The sequence below is a fragment of the Pongo pygmaeus genome, chromosome 9 (assembly GCF_028885625.2).
Source record: "Pongo pygmaeus isolate AG05252 chromosome 9, NHGRI_mPonPyg2-v2.0_pri, whole genome shotgun sequence".
NCBI lineage: Eukaryota > Metazoa > Chordata > Mammalia > Primates > Hominidae > Pongo > Pongo pygmaeus.
The window spans coordinates 87,471,941-87,494,070 of NC_072382.2; the positions used below are offsets into that span (position 1 = coordinate 87,471,941).

Sequence of the window (22,130 nt, forward strand, 5' to 3'; positions counted from 1 at the left end):
TCCATTTCCTAGGAAGAGAGCCCAGGGAAAAGCAAACCAAGAAACAAATTCCAGCTCAAACTCAAACTCTCAAACAGATCTGGAGACTCAAATATCCATCTCTCTGGGCAAAAGGCATTCCTAGATTTGTCCAAGGTACAAAAACTACCACTCTAACCACGTTTCTTCGCTGCCCGGGGTCAGAGAAGTAAAACCCAACTATTTATTTATTTTTAAGTTACTTCCAACCTCGCTGCCTCGAGCTTCTGAATCACCTGGGCAACCTGGAAGCCGCCCATCTAAGGGGGTGAGGTCGAATCCCAGCCTTGACGCCTTAGCAACCGAGCGAGCCTTTCTCGCGTCCCAGCAACGCGCCCGGCCCTTCCCTCTGCCCGGCCTATTCTCCCTGGTGCCCCTCCCTTCCTCGAGGCTGCAGCTCACCCCTCATTGGGTCTCTCGTTGGTCAGGAGGGCGCGGGTCTGCACACTCTCACTCGGTGCGGGACAGTAGTTCCTGCGGTTCTTGCTGTGGGACCTGCCCGAAAGCCAGAGCAGTGGGGAGGGACGGCGAGAAACAATGTTTAAGTTTATTTAAGAAAGAAGAAAAAGAGTCAAAAAGTTCAAGATTTTCGTCACTCTTATTTTTAAGGCGCATCCAAAGCTCCGTGGAGAAGGGGCTGGAGGGTGGGAAAATTATTTTTGTGCATATTCCATATAAGAAAGAAGAGACCCATCGAAGATTCAATACGGAGTCACCTGGAAATTGGAGATGTTGGATACGATCGCCCGTGCCCTGCAGGACCTGGGCAGGCAGGTGCTGCCCACTCTGCCCTCGCTGAGTCAGGAGGGTAAGCGTGTTGGGTAGCAGGGGGTGGCCCTGGGGATTGAATCTTCATCTGCTTGCAGGGGAGGCGGGGGGACCCACTTCCCTATTCCCTGGCTCAGGCTTGGCCTGCAGTGGCTAAGTTGCCTTGACAAGCAGCTGGTAATCACATCCTGCCCACGTTGGACGCCCAGAGACCCTTTTCTGGTTTTGATTAAACCAGGTGATGCGTAGACAGCGCAAAGTAAGTGCTCAATAAACGGACTAGCACAAAGTAAGTGCTCAATAAAGGTTAGGTAAAAACAACCACTCCCACACCACCAGCTGGGATGGATCACAACCCTTTTGCCTACCTAGAGAAAAGAGATGCAGGGACCCTAAATGGCTCCTTTTGAGAGTTCATGCAAAGACGGTTGCTTTTGTTGCCTTTGACATCATGCGGTTGTATTAAGAAAATGAGATGATCATAAAAAGATACAGGGTAAGTACTTTGGAAGGGGACCTGGCACCTTCTCAGAGAAAACTCATTAGGCTTGGTTAGTAGCAAGACAAGATCTGTTTTTAGCATCGTTTGTAGAAGAGTCACCCCAAAGTGAGGCTGAGATCTGTCTGCAAACCACAGGAGAAGAAAGGTGCTGCAGGAATGCAAACTCTTATTATTATCAAACCATTGTAACTTAGAGATGTTGCTTAGGCTTTAACCAAATGACCGCAGAAAACAAATAGGAATGGCTGCTTCTTTCTCTTCCCCTGCATCATTCCTATCTTTTCCTCTCAAATCATCCTGAAAGATGCATTGAAGATAACGGTTTAATGAATTTAAAAACATTTGCTTTATTTGTGAATTTATGTATAGTCATTCAAGTAATTTTGAAACCCTGCTATATGCTGAGCACTAGTTAACTTACGGTGAACAAAAATCTTCGAATTTACTGTTTAGTGGGGAAGATGCACATTAATCAAATAATCACACAAATCAATGCAAATTTACAATTTAAGTAAATGATACCAGGGAGGAGGTAAATGGTACAGTAAGAACTTTTTTAAAAGATGATTTTTTAGGGCAGTTGTAGATTCACAGTAAATTAAGAAGGAGGGACAATATATTAGTTTATTCTTACACTGCTATGAAGATACTATCCCAGACTGGGTCATTATAAAGGAAAGAGGTTTAATTGACTCACAGTTCTGCATGGCTGGGGGAGCCCTCAGGAAACTTAAAATCATGGCAGAAGGGGAAGCAGGCATGTCTTACATGATGGCAGGAGAGAGAGAGAGAGAAGCCCAGGGGACCAGGGGAAACTGCCATTTATAAAACTCTCAGATATTGTGAGAAATCCCTCACCATCATGAGAACAGCATGGGGGAAACTGCTCCCAGGATCCAATCGCCTCCCACCAGGCCTCTCCCTCAACACCTAGGGATTACAATTCAAGATGAGATTTGGGTGGGGAAACAAAGCCTAACCATATCAGACAGAGATGTCCCACATACTCTCTAATCCCACACTTGGATAGACTCTGCCATTGTCAACAACCCTCACCAGAGTGGTACATGTGTTACAATTGAACCTACATTGACACATCAAAATCACCCAAGGTTCATAGTTTACATTAGAGTTCTTTCTTGGTGTTGTACATTTTATGAGTTTGGACAAATGTAAAATGACATGTATCTATCATTATAGTCATATAGAGTATTTCACTCCCCTTTGTTCTGCCTATTCACTCCTACCCCTAATCTCAAAATCTGGAAACCACTGACCTTTCCACTGTCTTCATAGTTTTGCCAGTTCCAGAATGTAATATAGTTGGAATCATACAGTTTAAGCCTTTTCAGATTGGCGTCTTTCCCTTAGCAATATGCATTTAATATTCCTCCATGTCTTTTTGTGGCTTGATTCCATTATCTAGATGTACCACAGGTTTTTTTTTTTTAATCTATCCACCCACTGAAAAACGTCTTGGTTGCTTCTAAGTTTTGGCAATTATGAATAAAGCTGTTTTAAATATCTGTGTGCAGGTTTTAAAAAATTGGATATAAGTTTTCAATTCACTTGGATAAATACCCAGGGACATAATCGCTAGATTGTATGGTAAGAGGACGTTTAGTTTTGTGAGAAACTGCCAGACTGTCTTCCAAAGGGGCTGTACCATGTTGCATTCCCAAGCGCAATGAATGAGAATTCTTGTCTCTCCATGTTATTGTCAGCATTTGTTGTTGTCAGTATTTTAGATTTTGGTCATTCTCATAGATGGTGTATTGGTATCTCATTGTTTTATTTTGCGTTTTCCTGATGATATATAATGGGGAACACCTTTTAATATGCTTGTCATTTTTTGATGAGATATATATAAAGGGCTTTGGCTCATTTTTAAATTGAGTTTTTCTTTTCTTAGTGTTTTTAAGAGTTATTTGTATATTTTGCATGACAGTGTCTTTCGCAAATATTTTTTCCCAGTCTGTGGCTTGTCTTCTCATTCTCTTGACATTGTTTTTCACAGAGCAGAAGTTTTAAATTTTAATGAAGTCCATCTTATTATTTCTTGCTTGGATTATGCTTTTGGTGTTTTATCTAAAAAGTCATTGCTATACCCAAGATCATCTAAGTTTTGTCCTATGTTATCTTCTAGGAGTTCTATGGTTTTGCACTTCATATTTAGGTCTATGATCCATTTTAAGTTAATTTTTGTGAAAGGTGTAAGGTCTGTGTCTAGGTTCTTTTTTTTATTTTTTTATTTTTTGCACGTGGATGTCCAGTTGTTCTAGCAATGTTTGTTTAAAAGACTATCTGCTCCATTGTATTGCCTTTGCCTCTTTGTCAAAGATAAGTTGACTGTATTTATATGGGTCTATTCCTGGGCTCTCTTTTGTGTCCTATTAATCTATTTGTCTGTTCTTTTGTCAATACACACTGTCTTGATGACTCAGCTTTATTGTAAATCTTGAAGTTGGGTAGTGACAGTCCTCTGACTTGTCCCATGTGTTATCTAGATGCATATTATTTAGTCCCCATGTATTTTGGGATTTTCCACTTATCTTTCTCTTATTCATTTCTTCTTTAATCCCATTGTAATCTGACAGCAGGCATTGTATGATTTCTATCCTTTTCTATTTGTTAAGGTGTGTTCTATGGCCCAGAACATGGTCTGTCTTGGTGAATGTTCCATGTGAGCTTGAGAAGAATGTGCATTCTACTGCTGTTGGATGAATTAGTCTGTAGATATCAACTATATCCATTTGATTGATGGTGCTGTTGAGTTCAACTATGCCTTTACTAATTTTCTGCCAGCTGGATCTGTTCATTTCTGATAGGTGAGTACTGAAGTCTTCAAGTATGATAATGGATTCATTTATCTCTTCTTGCAGTTCTATTAGTTTTTGCCTAATGTAATTTGACATACTATTTTTAGGTGCATACATATTGAAAATTCTTATGTCTTCTTGAAAAATTGACCCCTCTATTATTATGTAATGCTCTTTATTTCTGACAACTCTCCTTGATTTGAAGTCTGTTCTAAAATTAATATAGCTACCCCTGCTTTCTTTTGATTAGTATTATCATGCTGTATTTTCCTCCATCCATCTACTTTTAATCTATATGTTTTTAGATTTAGATTGGGTTTCTTTTAGACAACATATAGTTGGGTTTTGTTTTTTGGTCCACTCCAGCAATCTTTTAATTGGTACTTTTAGCCTATGTTCAAAGTGATTACTGATATAGCTAGATTAATACCTACCATATTTGTTATTGTTTTCTACTTTTTGCCCTTGTTTTTTGTACCCATCTTTATTTTCCACTGAGCATTTTATGATTCCATTTTCTCCTTTTTCAGCATATCAGTTATACTTTTTTTTTTTTTGAGATGGAGTCTTGTTGTGTCACCCAGGATGGAGTGCAGTGGCGCAATCTTGGCTCACTGCAAGCTCTGCCTCCTGGGTTCATGCCATTCTCCTGCCTCAGCCTCCCCAGTAGCTGGGACCACAGGCACCCGCCACCACGCCTGGCTAATTTTTTGTATTTTTAGTAGAGACGGGGTTTCACCGTGTTAGCCAGGATGGTCTTGATCTCCTGACCTCGTGATCTGCCCACCTCGGCCTCCCAAAGTGCTGGGATTACAGGCGTGAGCCACCGTGCCAGGCCCAGTTATACTTTTAAAAAAAATTTTAGTAGTTGCCTTAGATTTCAATATATATTTACAGTCAATTCAAGTCCACTTCCAAATAACGCTGTACCACTTCACAGGTAGTGTGATTGTTTTATAATAACAAAATCTTAATTCCGTCCTCCCATCCCTTGTATCATTGCTGTCATTCATTTCACTTATATGTACACATAAATATATATGATATATGCATAAGCATACATAATTGAATACATTATTGCTATTACTAGACAAACTGCTATCTGTTAGGTCAGCTAAGAATAATAAAAATAGGCCAGGTGCAGTGGCTCATGTTTGTAATCCCAGCACTTTAGGAGGCCAAGGTGGGAGAATCGCTGGAGTCCAGGAGTCCAAGATCAGCATGGGCAATATAGTGAGACCTTGTCTCTACAAAAAATTAAAACCAAAAAAATTAGATGGACATGGTGGCACACGACTGTAGTCCCAGCTACTCAGGAGGCTGAAGTGGGAGGACTGCTTGAGAACCTAGCAGGTGGAGGTTGCAGTGAGCCAAGACTGCACCGTTGCACTCCAAGCTGGGCAACAAAATGAGACCCTGTCTCAAAGAAAAAAAAAGTTTTTATTTTACCTTCACTTATTCCTTCTTCGATGATCTTCCTTTTTTTTTTTTTTTTTTTAATGTAGATCCAAATTTCTGACCTACATCATTTTCCTTTTTTCTAAGGAACATCTTTTAACATTTCTTGAAAAGCAGGTTTACTGGCAATTAATTCCCTTAATTTTTGTTTGTCTGAAAAATAATTTCTCCTTTGCTTTTGAAAAATAATTTTACAGGATGCAGAATTTTAGGTTGGTGTTTTCTTTTTCTCAACACTTGAAATGTCTTACAGTACTCTCTTTTTGCTTGGTTTCTGAGAAGTAGTTCAATATAATTCTCATCTTTGTTTCTCTATAGATGAGGTGTTCCTTCCCCTCTCTCTGCCCAGCTTCTTTCAGGATTTGTTTTTAGCTCTGATTTTTTGTACTTTGAAAATGATATTCCTAGGTATCTTTTTTTGGGTATTTATCCAGCTTGGTGTTATTTGAGCTTCCTGGATCCGTGGTTTCATGTCTGACATTAGAGGGAAATTCTGAGTAATTGTTTCAACTATTTCCTCTATTATTTCTCCCTCTTCTCCTGGTATTCCCATTATGGGTACACACCTTCTGTAGTTGCCTCACAATCCTTGGATATTCTGGGTTTTTTTTTCCAGTCTTTGTTCGCTTTCCTTTTGAAGTTTCCTTGTCACATCTTCAAGCTCAGAGATTTTTTAGTAAGTCATGTCCAGTCCACTAGTAAGCCTATCAAAGGCATTCTTCATTTCTGTTACAGTGTTTTTAGTTGCTAGCATTTATTTTTGGTTCTTTCTTAGGATTTCAATCTCTCTGCTTATGTAGCCCATCTGTTCTTGCATGCTGTCTACTATATCCCTTAGAGCCCTTAGCATATTAGCCATAGTTGTTTTAAATTGCCAGTGTGATAGTTCCAACATCCCTGCCATGTCTGGCTCTGATGGTTGCTCTGTCTTTTCATATCGTGTGTTTTGCCTTTTAGTATGCCTTGTAATTTTTTCTTGATAGCTGGAAGTGATGTACTGGGTAAAAGTAACTGCTATAAATAGGCCTTTAGTAATGTAGGGGTAGAGTATGGGGGGCGGGAAAGCATTCTATAGTCCTATGATCAGGTCTCAGTCTTTTAGTGAGCCTGTGCCTCTGGACTGTGAACTTTACACATGTTTCTCAGATTTTTCCTTTCTCCTTAGGTGGGACAGAATGGCTAAAGTGGACTGGAGTTGGTCATTTCCCTTCTTTCAGGTCAGCTAGGCTCTGATAATATCCCAGCAGGTTAGGCTCTGGTGAACTAGTTTCTTCTGAGGGCAGGTTATTAAGAACAACAGAGTACTCTGGCATATTTAAAAATGGTATTTTTTTCTTCCCCCCACCAGAAGCACAAGGAGATTTTTCTCTTATATTTACCTGGATATTTGGCTGTGGGAATCTGGTTGAGCTCTGGGAAGTAAACCTTAAATTATGTGGGGACCATCCCTCCATGACTGGGTTCCCCTGGAGGTTTTAACTCTTGGTGTTGTCCACACTGAGCCTCCAGAAATTTGTCAATTACACTTTGAGTTTTCTTACCCAGCATTGGTTCTTGATGCTGTTTCTGCATGTGAGTCTGTTTCAGGAAGCCATTCCTCTTGGTATTTGCCTTTCTGTCTCTCCAATTTTAGGGGCAGCAGTTTGTCCTGTGTCCTCCCTCATCTTATTGATCCAAGAAGAGTTGTTGATTTTTCAGTCTGGTCAACTTTTTAGTTGTTAGGATGGAGTGGTGACTTCCTTACATACAGCACCAAGAAATGGAAGTCAAATGAGAACATTTAATAGAGAGTAAGGATGGGGGTGTGTGCCAAGAATGGCTAAAGAAGGGATAATTTGAGCTGAGTTATGAAGAATGAGTTGGAATTAAGTAGATGAAATGGATCAGAGAGGTAGAGAGTGGAAGTGAGTTGAAAATGATTTTGGCAAAGGGAACGACAGGGGCAAAAACTTATGGTGAGAGTATGATGTGATGGAGCAACTGAAAGACAGTTGACTGGCTGCTCTGTAGATGTGGGGAGGCAGTGTATTCTAAAGTAGGCTAGAGAGAAAGGAAGGGGTCAAGTAATGCAGGGCCTTGTAAGTCATATTAAAGATGTTGACCTTTATGTTAAGCCTGATGGGAAGCCATTAAGTGTTTTGAGCTGAGGTCAAGGAGAAGTTGAATGATATGATCAGTTTATATTTGGAAAAGATTACTCTGGTTGCCATGTGGGGAATGAATAGGAGGGTCAAGAATACCTATAGCAATAGTCTTGGTGAGAACAAATGGTAGCTTGGTCTAAAACTGGTAATAGTAGAAATGGAGAGGAATGCAATGAATGAGAGGCAACTTGGAGGTAAAATCTACAGATTATGGTGATGGACTGGATGTTAGGGGTGAGGGATAAGAGAAGTCTCAAGGATGACTTCTGAGTTCCTGGCTCATATAACTGAATAGATAGTGGTGCCATTCACTGAGACTGAAATCCTGGATAAAAGACAAGATTTAAGGGAAGAAAGATTGTGGTTTTGGGCAAGTTGAAGGGCCTTTGTGTGATATATAAGCAGGCAGTTGGATAAACGGGTCCAGAATCCCAAAGAGGGGGTGGCAAGGAGTCTGGGTCTGTAAATAAACATTTGGGAATCATCCTGAGTGTGGGTGTGACTGCTGAAGTGGAGAGTATAGAGTGAAAAGAGAAGCAACCTAGGACTATACCTTGAAAAACCCTACCATTTAATGGTTGGGTGGAGGAGGATAAGCCTGCAAGGGAGACTGAAGAAATGGCCAGACAGGAGAAAATCCAAATGAGAGTAGTAGTATAAAAGCCAAAAGGAGAGGTGCTTAAACGGGGAGGGAGTGATCAATAGTGTCAGACACGGCTGATGGCTCAGAATTAAATATGTTTATTGAATGTATTGACAAAGAGACCATTGGTGACTTCAGCAAGGGCTGAAGTCAAAGTCAAACTACTATTTATTAACTTTCACAAATGATCTATTGCAACAAGGATGAGGATAAACTTCAAACTCAGCAAAACACATAAATTAACTTTCATCAGTGTATATATTCATCATTGTATATATTCATTATTGTATATTCCTGCTGCTTCTGTATGTTTTAGCAAAGTTTAATATTATGTAATTATAGTTCTTAGAAGGCCCTGTCATCATTTTACAGATGTGAACTGGGTAAAACTTGAGTCCATGAAGGCAGGAAGGCTGTGGGTCTTCCACGTAGCACACTGCTCTTTCCATTGCATTATGCTCTGGGAATATGTTTCTTTGTTCAAATCATCCTTTACTATTCTGCTATACTATTCCATATATCAGTATTTTAATTTTAGAAGATAAGTTTTATAACATCAGGAAACATATCTGTTTTTTGACATTAATGTCTTTTTCAAGCATATAGTATTGCATAATTTACAGAACAGGCATGTAGGATTTTTTTATAATGATCATATATAAGATACAGTATTCCTGTTACTTGGCACTGTGTTTAAACATATGGTTTTGAGCGCATGGAATGTTAAGAATTTGAAGCCAAATGAAGGTTGAACTGAATATAGAGTATATGTCTAGGGATTAGTTCTTTATAAGAGTGATTCTTGGCATATAAGAGTGACTGAAATAAGTAAGAACCCTGGCTTCCCTTAAAATATGAAAGTAGTATATCCTTCAATTTGCTTTTTAGACTTGATATTTTTCATTTTGAGATTTAATGATATCCTCTCTGACTCTTTGGGATGTCAGAAAACATCAAATTTAGAAATTACAGTCTGTAAGCTTTCCAAATCTATTCCGATTGGATTGCAGGGGCCTAAATCCTCCTAAGGCAAATGATATGCATAGTTTCCTTTCTCTTTAATGAGAAATAGCAAATTTTAGTTTAGAATAATTAGTTCTGCTCTTATATAATGTTGTCTATTAGGCTTTATGGAATAAAACAGTACAGTGGGCTTGAATATATCATCCAAATGAAGAAAGACAAAATCCTCAAATTTTCAATTAAACTCAGCTAAGTCTTTTCACTGGGGTTTGGTTGCAAACTCTACACTTTGTCCTGGCTCTAATGAAATCATTTCGTCTTCAGTGTAGTTGTTTTCCTTAAATACGAGCTTTTAGAGGTGAAAGACTTTTAGAGTCATAAATTTAACAATTTTGACTTAATAACTTTGAAAGTTCTCCATTTACATCTGGATACTGAGATTTTGCATTCAAGAATTAATGAAATTTTTGGTCATGATGAAAATTTTAATTCAGTATACAGTTAGGACTGGTTCTTAATTCTTAGCAGCCTGTAGCAGAATTCTATGGGCTGTGGGGGTGGGGAGGAGTGGGGAACAACGTAGGGTGGGCAGAGTAGGGGAAATGCCTGATTATAGAAAGTGATTAATGAGGGGCAGAATCTTGGCCCTCGTGCTCATTGTAGCATGCAGCCCTAATTTTATTAATTGGTGAGTTTCCATCACCAAACTTGTTCCCAGATAGTCATAAAAGTCATTGCTACTTCTCATCCACCAAACCTGCCCCTTTCCTGGCCTATTAATAAAAATATTTATAACTCTGATATACCAGAATTAAAAGATTGCACTCTCCGTGCTTTAGTTAGTGGTTTAAGTTGTTAGAAAAAAGATAAACCAATAAACCAATAAAACAAGCAGTTTCCAAAGTGGAAAAAGGATTGGGCTTTTGTCACCAGCTGCATCTATGTCCCTAAATGGCAAGTTGGTTAATGTCACTGTTCTTGATTTTTTATTTTGAGAATTAAAACGTAACACTCTTGATTTGCAAAGAGTTCTTAACTGGAAAGTATCTTTGATAAACACATGATTAGGTCTGGAAGGGCGATGTTAACACAGATATAATTTTCTAGACTTTGAAATATTAGTCATACTACAGTATAGGTTCATATCATACATTAACACTTTAGTTATTGGCAACTACCTATTTTTCTACCAGAGTTGTTTGGAACACAGCTCAGAACAAGAAAATAAACTTGGAAGGCTTCCCTCCAGTCAGTCAAAATTGATAGTGCCAAGTGTATGCATTAATTCAAAGTAAAGCTCCTTGTCCTACTCAAAAGTGTGTTTTTAAAAAATTATTATTTTAGGCTGGGCATGGTGGCTCATGCCTGTAACCCCAGCACTTTGGGAGGCCGAGGCGGGTGGATCACCTGAGGTCAGGAGTTGGAGGCCAACATGGCAAAACCCAGTCTCTACTAAAAGTACAATTAGCCAGGCATGGTGGCTGGTGCCTGTAATCCCAGCTACTCGGGAGGCTGAGGCAGGAGACTCGTTTGAACCCGGGAGGCAGAGGTTGCAGTGAGCCGAGATCACGCCACTGCACTCCACCCTGGGTGACAGAGTGATACCCTGTCTCAAAAAAAAAAAAAAAGTTATTTTAGACATACTATTAGTATTTGTTATTTCCAGAACACAGTAGATAAGAAGCAATGAATTATGACTGGTCCAGGAGCCCACAGAGTACTAGTAGAGCAAGTGACAGCTGGTAGCTTAGCAGTGAAAAATGAGAATAAAAAGCAGATTTGAGGATTTAGCAAAAATAGAAGTGTAGGAAAAGTTAATGTACACACAACAGCTTTCATGCCTTAGTGGCCTTTTGCCTTATTCCTCTGTTATGGAATGGTGTGAGAATGAACGTTCTTATTCATCAGATGGCACTGAATAGACACCCGATAAACGGTTGCTGAATGGGTCATTAAGAAAAGGCTGGGTTATACTTGATTAACTCTCTTTACAGAATAAAGAAAAGGGTGTGACAGAGTTCCCTTTGCTGTAGAAATATTTTCTTTAAAAATGTATTATTATTATTATTTTAAATCACATCTTCCGAACTTAAGGGAGTAAGCCTTAGTTACCAAGAAAATTAACTTTTGGGAATGGTCTTGTTTTTTGTTAATTCTAAATTAATCAGGAATTAATGTCATTTGCTTCCACATTTCATATTTACATTTTTATTTATTAGCACTAAGATACTATCACATGGGTGCTCATATAAATTAAATAATTTCTGGTTACTTTTGAATTTCAGAAGTCTCTATTATCTGGGGGAATGTATCAGAATTTGTGAGACGGCAGTTAACCCTGCACAAGGTAAGATTTATTAATTTATTAATAAATTAAATTGATTTATTAATTTATTAATAAATTAAAGTGATTGATTAATTTATTAATAAATTAAATTGATTTATTAATTTTAATGTAGGCATCTAAAGGATCTTTCCTCCATAGTCTTATATAATGTTGCTGGGAGCAGGGCAGTAGACTTTAGAGCCATCCTGTTTAACTTTCAGTCCTATGATTTTATGATGCTCATGCTTCGGACTTGTGGGTAATAGATTTAACAAACATGAATTTTATTTTTAGGTAATGAATTTGTAAGTTCTGCTCTTCTAGTGTTACAGAGTGTAGTGCTGATTAGCCTGGGTGTGTGTAAGGAAACTAGATGAGTTCTGTTTGTCTGTGATCTGATAGTTCCTGGCATAGCTGTAGAAGGATATAACGCTTCTTGTCTTGCCTCCTTGCAGGGAATGGATTTTAATTGAAATAGAAGACTTGCCAAAATGAGAAACTTTGCCTAGGGCTGGACTGTTCCCTCCTGTTAAGTCTTGGGTTTAGATGCCATAGAACTGGATGGAGATTTGGGGATGAGCTTGGGGGAAGCTGGGAAGTTGTAGAACTTTTATACCCCATTCAGAGGTCCTACTATGAGAGCCCTTGAGCAGAATTCATACTTCAAATTTATTTTGTTTTGTTTGAGAATTTGAATTTGTTATCAGCACTTAAACTTGGGAGAAATTATATAATGTTTTGGATTTTTTCCCTCCCTTTCATTGAAAAATCAGCAGATCTAACAGTACTAGTCGTCCATTGCTACATGGTGACACATTTGGAGCTCAAGATGTGCTCTTCCCTTTAGAGGGGGTGTGCAGTCCGTAGCCATCACATTCCATGGCTGGCTGCTTTCACACTCTTGGTTTCTTTTTTGGCTCCTGTAGGCATATGAGTTTGTAGTCCTTGATGTATGATATCTCCAGGGAGACAGAAACCCAGTATGAGAGCCAAAAACATTTGCTTCTACTCATCAGCCAGGATCACTACATTGCAGCATATGATTTGGATGCTGGTTGTCTGCTGTGGCAGACATAAAATCTAAAAGTAGGAATGAGAAAGCAGAGATTCTCATGCCCTCTTAAATTCCTCTAATGGCAGATGATTAAAATTTAAAATGTCACACAATTTAGGACAGGAGTAATCTGGGTTAAAGATTAAAAGATGCTATGGCATTCATACCAATTTTCTTAGCCTTTTGATGATACAGAGATGAGCGATCTGATGTCTGCAAATCATTATGGACCAATGTATTACATTTTATACTAAGCTTATTTGAAAACTTAGAATTATAAAATGCTATAGCTCTGAAGAGTCCTAGAGATCACTGAATTTTTAAGGCCTAAGCTTACTTCTCTTCATGTTTTTTAGATAATAATATTAAGGATTATTTTTTCTTCACTCCTTCAATGAATTCTGGTTTTTTTTTTTTTCCTTTCAGGGGGTTCAGATTCCAGGATTTGGAACTTTCACTTTCATAAGACAAAAGTTTGAGGTGGGAAACAACAAATTTATCTTAATCCAGAGGCCCGTGTTTATCATGGCAGAGAAGCTAATGCAGATCCATGGACTCAAACAAAACAAAGTATATACTCCTGGTAAATAATTCTGATATGTAGGATTTTCCCAGAAGGTTACTGTCCTGGGGATAAAAAATGAAAGGGCAAAGTGTAGCCAGTGCTGCTGTCTTACCTTCTGATTTGAGGAACTCACTTTTCACAAGGTGCTTTTGGCAGAGGGAGGGGCCAAAGTGGAAAAATAATAGAGTCTTCCTGAAGGCCATTTTAAACCCCAGTAACCTAAGAGGAAGGAGTGAAAAAACCTGATGTAACGTAAAGGAAAATTTATGTAAAAGCCACACCACAGAGCTGTAAGCCCTTTATTTCAGATCCTAAGAAATTAAAAGTGGTTATAAAGAAGAGAAAGTTAATTAGGATCTCTGGTTGGGAGAACTACAGTCAGTATTAGCTGTCAAAAAGATAACTGTCTTTCTATCATATGTATAATCCAAATCATTAAAATTTAAAAGTTAGAAGTTGAATAATTCTATAAAGACTTAATGCATACCTTATATACCTTTCTCATACCCTAAAGCCAACCTCCCTCCCTCCTTCCCTCCTTCCTTCCTTCCCTCCTTCTCTCCTTCCCTCCTTCCTTCCTTCCCTCCCTCCCTCCCTCCCTCCCTCCCTCCTTCCTTCCTTCCTTCCTTCTTCAAATATTGATTGAGAGCCAACTATGTGTCAGACCTTGTTCCAGGTGCTTGAGATATAGTGGTAAACAAAATAGGCATAATCCCTGCCACAGACCGCTTCCATCCAGCTTTAGTGTGTGGGCTTCGTAACACCTCCCTTGGTTACTTAGCAGCCTTTGGGTGCATACTTCCTGATTCCTGGCTGTGTTCCTTTCGACCTTCCTGATTGTCCCCGCCCCCGGCATCAGACTCACACCTGGATAAATGGAGACACTCTATCTCCGATGGTAACAGGTGAAAAGGCTGAAACTGTCCTCTAAGATAATGTTCCTGAAAGTTAATTTTCAGAGTCACTTGAGTAACTTTCTACTTTCAAAAGAATGATATGTTAGAAAAACAAATGTCAACAAACCATACTTAGAATTTCTTAGGTATATATTCAGTATGGTGGGCTTGAAGAACTTTTCAGCTATTTTTACCTAGAGTTTTTTTTTCTTTTGTTTCTCCCTTTCATGGGAACAAAAAGAAATACCTAGAGTTTTATGTCAGAAGAAATATATCCTGTTTCATCAAAAACCTATCAAAGAAAATGAAAATAAAGCTAACATTTTTGCAAAAACATCTGTGCATTAAAATTAAAGCTCATTTTCTATCTTGGATCTTGTACTGTAGTCCAAAAAAGTAGTTTAGGTCTAAAATTATATTTTTTACTGGGTGAGGCAATTACAGAATTAGACATATATGACTGAATTAGTTCAAAAGAATAATTCTAGGCCGGGCATGGTGGCACATGCAATGGTGGCACATGCCTGCAATCCCAGAATTTTGGAGGCTAAGGAGGGAGGATCACTTGAGGCCAGAAGTTCAAGACCAGCCTTGGCAACATAGCAAGCTCCTGCCTCTACAAAAAATTATTTAAAAAGACTGAGATGGACATGATGGTTCACACCAGCAGTCCCAACTACTTGGGAGGCTGAGGCAAGAGGATCACTTCAGCCCAGGAGTTGAAGGCTGCAAAATAATAATAATAAGAAGAAGATAAATAAGGAAATAAATAAAAATTTAAAACCCCCAAAGAAAAATTTCTGTCTACAGTTTAGCTTTGGGGTTATGATTCTTCATCATTAATTAACTAGGTAACTGTATTAGTCTGTTCTCACACTGTTATAAATAACTACCTAAGACTGGGTAATTTATGAAGAAAAGAGGCTTAATTGACTCATAGTTCTGCAGGCTTAACAGGAAGCATGGCTAAGGGGCCTCAGGAAACTTACAATCATGGCAGAAGGCAAAGGGGAAGCAAGCACATCTTACCATGGCGGAGCAGGAGAGAGCGAGCGCGAAATGGGGAGGCACCACACACTTTTAAGCCATCAGATCTCACGAGAACTCACTCACCATTATGAGAACAGCAAGGGGGAAATTCACTCCCATGACCCAATCACCTCCTACCAGGCCCCTCCTCCAATTAGACATGAGATTTGGGCAGGGACACAAATCCAGACCATATCAGTAACTAATCAAACATTTTATAGTGTTTTTTAAATATTAGTAAGACATAGTTCTTTTAAATCTAGCATAGATAATTAATATATAAGAAATGGGTTGGGTGCGATGGCTCACGCCTGTAATCCCAGCACTTTCGGAGGCTGAGGCAGGCGGATCACAAGGTCAAGAGATCGAGACCATCCTGGCCAACATGGTGAAACCCCATCTCTACTAAAAATACAAAAAACTAGCTGGGCGTGGTGGTGTGTGCCTGTAGTCCCAGCTACTCAGGAGGCTGAGGCAGGAGAATTGCTTGAACCCCGGAGGCAGAGGTTGCAATGGGCTGAGATTGCACCACTGCACTCCAGCCTGGCAACAGAGTGAGACTCCATCTCAAGAAAAAAAGAAAAAAAAATGATGAAACATGATTAAGTGCTATGAAAGCCAAATTGATCAGAACTGGATCAAATGCTATTATGCCCAGAGGAGAGCATGCCTAACTCTGCTTTAGGAAGATGACATGTGAAGAGGTCTTAAAGGATGATGGGACTCTGTGAGCAGAGAATCTGTTGGAAGGTATTTCAGGAACAATATAAACAAGTCAAGAATATGGAATGAAGCCTGTTAAGGAAGTAATGCGTACTTCCGTATGGCTGAGGCATATGATTGTGGAGGCAGGCAGAGGAAGATAAGATGAATATGGTAGGTAGGGGCCAATTGTGAGGGGCCTTATATGGTGTGATTGGACTTTAGAATTCATCCTGTAGGCACTGAGGAGCCATTGAAAGTTTTTGAGCAGGGAATTATCTGTACAGATAGGATTAGTTTAGAAAGATACTCTTTCAGTTACAGTAGTTTGGTAAAATGCAGTAAAAGCCTGAACGAAGACAGTGATCAGGAGGGGAAATGAGGGTATCTACTCATGAGACATTTCAGATGTAGAATTGGTAGGGCTTAAGTTGAGAGTGGTGGGTAGGAAGAGGAAGGAAGGCGTTTAGTATGACTCAGATTTCTTGGTTGGAGAACAGATGGATGCTCATGCTATCAATTACCTTTATAGAGAATGAAGGGGAAAGGTGGATTTCGGTAGTGCATAAAATAGTGAATTTGCTTTTGCACATGCTGAATTTGAGATACATGTGGGGATATTTAGGTAGAGGTGATTCCAGAGCTTAGGAGAAGAGTGGAGACTAGAGATCAAGATTTGGATGTTTACCTAGGAGAGAATATACACTCAGCAGAAGAGATAAACAAGGACAAAATCCTACAAAACAAATAAACAAACCTTGGCAAAGGGGGCCAAGGAGTCAAAGTATCCATTGACTTGACAATCTATGAGATGATGGTGTCCCAACTCAGATGAGTGGTCTGAAAGACAGTTTGCAGAGAGGCAGTGGGCAAATGGGAGGGGAAAATTCAGAGGCAGGCAAGACAGCCTTCTTTTTAAGAAATGTGTATTTTTTTAAAAATGGAGGGAGGTGGTTAGAATTACTGTTAAATTGTGCAGGAGATGGCAGGCTGATGCAGTGAAGCTCAGGTCTTGTTAATTTTCATCATTTAGCAGTGGTGGACATTTGAAAGGATATAACTCATGCTTACTGAGTGAATGTTTAGAATATTCTCATCTTCTCTATGTCCTGTTTATCAGTGGACCTTGTTGTTGTCTCTCTTTGGCTTTGTCTTCTTGATTCTCTTTGCTATTTACCCTTTATCTGACTCGTGAACCTTATATTGCTCCTATATCTGTTCTAGTTGGATAGACCCTGTGCTTTCTTCAAGCTAGATATAATCGTATTCCTTTGTAATGTCATATATGGGCTCATTAGAGAGGAAAAGCTTTCTGTGAGTCATTTAGTCTGATACCCTTGTATAAGACCCTGTTTCATTTAAATGATAACTTCTAGTGAACATGGGTATCTTTTCAAAATATTTAACACTTGTAGGTATTTGTAATCATGTAAAAATGGCATGATAACTGGAGGAGATAGGCAAATATATCAGTTCATTCTTGCGTTGCTATAAAGAAATACCTGAGACTGGGTAATTTATAAAGAAAAGAAGTTTAATTGACCCATGGTTCCACAGGCTGTACAGAAGTATGGCTGGGGTGGCCTCAGGAAACTTACAATCATGGCAGAAGGCGAAGGGGAAGCAGTCATGTCTTACAAGGCTGGAGCAGGAGTGAGAGGGAGGATGGAGGGAGGTGCTACACACTTTTAAACAACCAGATTTCATGATAGCTCACTCATTATCATGAGGACAGCACCCAGGGGGATGGTGTTAAACCATACATGAAGGATCCACCCCCATGATCCAATCACCTCCCAATAGGCCCCACCTCCAACACTGGGGAATGCAATTCAACATGAGATTTGGGTGGGGACACAGATCCAAACCGTATCAGCAAATATTGCTGCAGTATGTCCTAAAAGATAAGGGGGATGAAAACTTTAGGAAACCCTCTGAGGAAGAAAATCAGTTGGTTACTATGTTTCCTAGAGAAAATCAAGTTTGTCTACAGTGTTATTTAGAAAGCTAATTGTTCTTATTTTGAGCACTGACCCTTATACTTTTAAAGAAAATTGTACTGATTAATATGTTAGTAACTACTTGTCTGCAGTAATAATATTACATTGGGTACAACTAAAGGCTTCATCCAGAAGATTCTATTTTAGGGTATTGAGAATCAGATAATTATTTGTGAGTGTGTATGATATATCCTTATGGTAATCACCACTTTCTTTCTCCCACCCCAACTGTCTTTTCTCCTCTAGGTGATATCCCAATTGTTCCACTTAATTTTGTCATGGTATCCCTGGAGGGTCCATTTAACAGAGATGTAGTGGAAGGATGTGTGAAGGAGACGTTGCTTTTTTTATCGCGTTCCATTTCCATGAAACAAAATGTGGAGTTTACATTCAAAGGAATTGGGGTCCTCATGATCAGAGACAGCAAAGTGAAGATGAGGTTTTATAAAGACTTCCTTTGTACCATGGATGGAAGTGGGGCTTTGGCAAAGGCCCTAGCAAATGTAAATTAATATTTTCCTTCTCCTAAGTCTTCTCCTAATTGTGGTTCTGACTCATCTATAGGTGTGTTGTAATTAAGGAAAACGAAGGTTGACATATTTTGAGTGACAGTTACCTGAAGTACATGGAAGTGCTTGCTTATACTTGATTAACTCTTTGACAAAAAAGATTAGGAAGGCAAAGGAACATTAAGACTCAAAGTCAACTGAGGGATATAAATAGTAATGGAAACTCTTAGAATTCTGAACATTTTATAGTACCTTATAGGTTTTTTGTTTACTTTTTGAGACAGAGTCTCACTCCGTCACCCAGGCTGGAGTGCAGTGGCACGATGTTGGCTCACTGCAACCTCCACGTGCTGGGTTTGAGTGATTCTCCTGCCTCAGCCTCTCAAGTACCTGGAATTACAGGTGCGCATCACCATGCACAGCTAATTTTTGTATTTTTAGTAGAGACAAAGTTTCACCATGTTGGCCAGGCTGGTCTCGAACTCCTGGTCTCAAGTGATCTGCCTGCCCTGACCTCCCAAAGTGCTGAGATCACAGGCATGAGCCTCCGTGCCCGGCGTATAGTTTAAAAACTTCTTCCACATGTATTATTTCATTTGAGCCTCAAATTATTATACAAGCAGCATTATTATCATCCTAATTTTACAACTGAGAAAAGTAGGGGCTCAGAGAGGCTATGTGGGAATCCCAAGGTGAACTAGAACTGGAATTCAAGCCCAGACTTCCTAACCACTCAGTTTTTGCTGGTTCTACTATTTTATTTTTTAATGTTGGTTCTACTATTTTATTTTAATGAAAGTTTTATAACAAAATCTAATATGAGTCATGGAGTTTTTGAATCTTTAGCTTTTAATTTGCCATGTTGTAGAAGAAATTTCCTAATTGGCATCATTATTGTCAACCATTAAGTAGCTGGTGTGACCTTCATGCTAAGTTGGATACAGCAGAGTTTAAACAAATGAAATAGTCAATCTACTGGACTTATTGAATACTTAGTGTGCCTCAGGTACTCCTCTGGAAACTAACAAAGTAGACATGAATGAATTGAATTATTATGGAATGTTATATAATCCTATATCCCATAAAGCCAAACTGATTTTTTTAATGAAAAGGCTATTAATATCATCTCAGTCTACCCATTTCTCCTTTTATGAAGCTTCAGGATGGGGATTTAGGAAATGAATTTGTGCATAATGAAACTCCTGGTGTTTTCTACACAATCTGGTTTCATACAGGAATGCTAAGAGGATTGCCAACCCTGTGTGTGGAAAGTGGGAAACACATGCAGGAAAAACCCTTGCTATTCCATGAAAATACAAGGCAAGATTTGCAAGTCCATAAGCAAGGCCAAAGTGGCTAGCTCATCTCTAACCCTCAGGGATTCTGCTGAACTTTGTAGCTTCAATATGTGTTTAAAAGAGAAGACAGCATTTTCCTTGACCTGCTGAACTGTAAAGCACATCTTTTACAGAACGTTTTCCAAAAGAACTAGTCCTGAAAAATACTCTATGAAAAAAGCATTTGGAGGTCAAAGCTGACTGAAAACTGCTGATTGAATCAATCACCCTCACGGACAGAGGGACAGAGCACATCAGCATGTTAAAGGAGCTGAGAAGTCTGGCTGGAAAGCAGTCAGTTTAACTGCCTGAATGTGTTTAATCATGGAATTCTAGCTTAATCCAATATCTCATTAGCTCTGTAAGACACATTTTGGAAAACTGCTGTGAAGTGGTGTGAGAATTTATTCCCAAATGACCCGTAACTTAAAACTGTCTTGTAGAGTAGTCCCCTTGGAAAGCTGTGTGCTTATTTCAGTAATGCTGCTTTTGTTAGAAATATTTTCTATACTTCTTTTTGGGAATTCACTTCAAAGCCTTTTGTAAGTGATAGCATTCATGCAAAAATAATAATTTTATATATTATTCTACAGTAAAAATGTGACAATGTGACTATTATGTTTATAGTTACATGAGAATTAAAATAGTTATTTGTTCAGTATTTACTATGTGCTAGCTACTTACATAGGGGACCTCATGGAAGTGCTATTAGATCCTTTTATTATCCCCAGAAACCTAGTGCCTAAGGCCACATACCTGTTAGCAGTGTGGGGATTTGAATATGAGCCCACCTGACTCGAAAGCTTTTCTCTTAATTGCCTAATTTTAGGTATTTGGGTCAAGAGTGGAATCAGACAGCTTGCTCACTTTCCATATATTTTTACAAAGTCTGCTATCTTCTTAAAGACATCTAAAAGAATCTGTCAACTCTGAAGGCAATTCCCTAAAAGGAAATGGTTTGAGAAAAGGCAACACCAAAAGAATTGCTGTGCAGCTACCCAGGGTGATTGCTCTGATGAATGAGATCATTCCTCATTGGATTTTTAAGCTCTGGACTTACAAGCGCTAAACATAAACAACAACAAGAATAGTATCGTGGTAGCCTTGCCTATGAGACAGCCTGCAGTTTTTTAATTTGTCTGAGTCCTGGACCTCAGCCTAGATGTAACCTTGCTCTGTTGCTGTCCTCTAGAGGCCTGGCACTGTGGACTCGGTGTTGTCTAGCAGAGAGGCCTTGAGGAAGTGGCCCAGCAGTGTGCTTGCGTTTCCAAGGTGAGTGCTTTGCTTCACGGGTTCCTCTAGGCACTAGCACTCCTTGCTGATCTGCTGATCTCATTGGGCAGTGTTTCTCAATGTTTTATAGCTCATGTTCCTTTTAATGTATTCTCTCTGTTTGTCTCTCCCTCTCTAAATGCACCAACAAAGAAGAGTTTATTGCATATACTTTCTGTAGTTAAGTTAAATAACAATGGACATTTATTCTTTTTTATCCCCCTTCACCGAGATGGAGGCTTGCTCTGTCACCCAAGTTGGAGTGCAGTGGCACGATCTCTGCTCACTGCAACCTCGGACTCCTGGGTTCAGGCAATTTTCTCCTGCCTCAGCCTTTCGAGTAGCTGAGATTACAGGCCCACGCCACCACGCCTGGCTAATTTTTGTACTTTTAGTAGAGATGAGGGTTCACCATATAGGCCAGGCTGGTCTCGAACTTCTGGTCTCAAGTGATCCATCCACCTCGGCCTCCCAAAGTGCTGAGATTACAGGCGTGAGCCACCACGCCCGGCCCATTTACTCTTTTTTAAAACTACCCTTGGCTCCTGGAAATTCTGATACTACCTTCCATTAACCTTAGTCCCTGCAGTATTAGTAAACTCTTCTCACCTGCTGAGCTTTCCACTACTTTGTACCACTTTTTCTGCCCTAGCTGCTGCTTCTTCCTTCAGTTCAGCCCATTTCCTGTCTGAGCTCGGATTTTTACCACTAAACGGGTTAAACAGATAAGTTAGAATAAGGAAACAGCTTTACTCCATGAGCACAGTGGTTGTTACTGGTAGTTGCATATTACTGTATTTAATCTTCACGACAACTATGTGACTTATGTATTATAATTCTCCATTTTATCATGATACAAAATTAATTTTAATTTTTTTCTTTTACATGAATGAAGCAACATGGTGCACTATTGAGAACACTGGGGTAGGAGTCAGGAGACTTTAGTTTTATTTCCAGTTTGGCCGTCGCTTATTCATTGTGTGCCCTTAATTATGTTAATAATCTTAATTGCTGTGCCATTAACTACTATGCATTTCAGGTGGAGGAAGTTTGGGGCATAACAACTAGCTTCCTAAAGCATTATTACTTTAGGAAGTATGAGTAAAGTATAAAAGTATGAGAATT

General features: G+C 39.2%; 1 protein-coding gene across 4 annotated transcripts in view; it reads left to right on the plus strand.

Moving 5' to 3' along the window:
- Positions 1–337: 337 nt before the first annotated feature.
- Positions 338–22,130, plus strand: part of CCDC81 (coiled-coil domain containing 81) — a 48,353-nt gene continuing 26,560 nt past the window's right edge. Inside the window, exons 1-5 of one of the 4 annotated variants that reach the window (XM_054438015.2) lie at positions 338–826; positions 11,601–11,662; positions 13,122–13,278; positions 18,134–18,390; positions 20,926–21,005. In XM_054438015.2, coding sequence (XP_054293990.2) covers positions 748–826; positions 11,601–11,662; positions 13,122–13,278; positions 18,134–18,390; positions 20,926–21,005 — 635 coding nt within the window. In that variant the 5' untranslated portion in view covers positions 338–747. Of the gene's footprint in view, positions 827–4,034; positions 4,117–11,600; positions 11,663–13,121; positions 13,279–18,133; positions 18,391–20,925; positions 21,006–22,130 lie in introns of those variants that run through there. The other 3 variants (XM_054438016.2, XM_054438017.2, XM_063671304.1) reach the window with 3 other exon arrangements.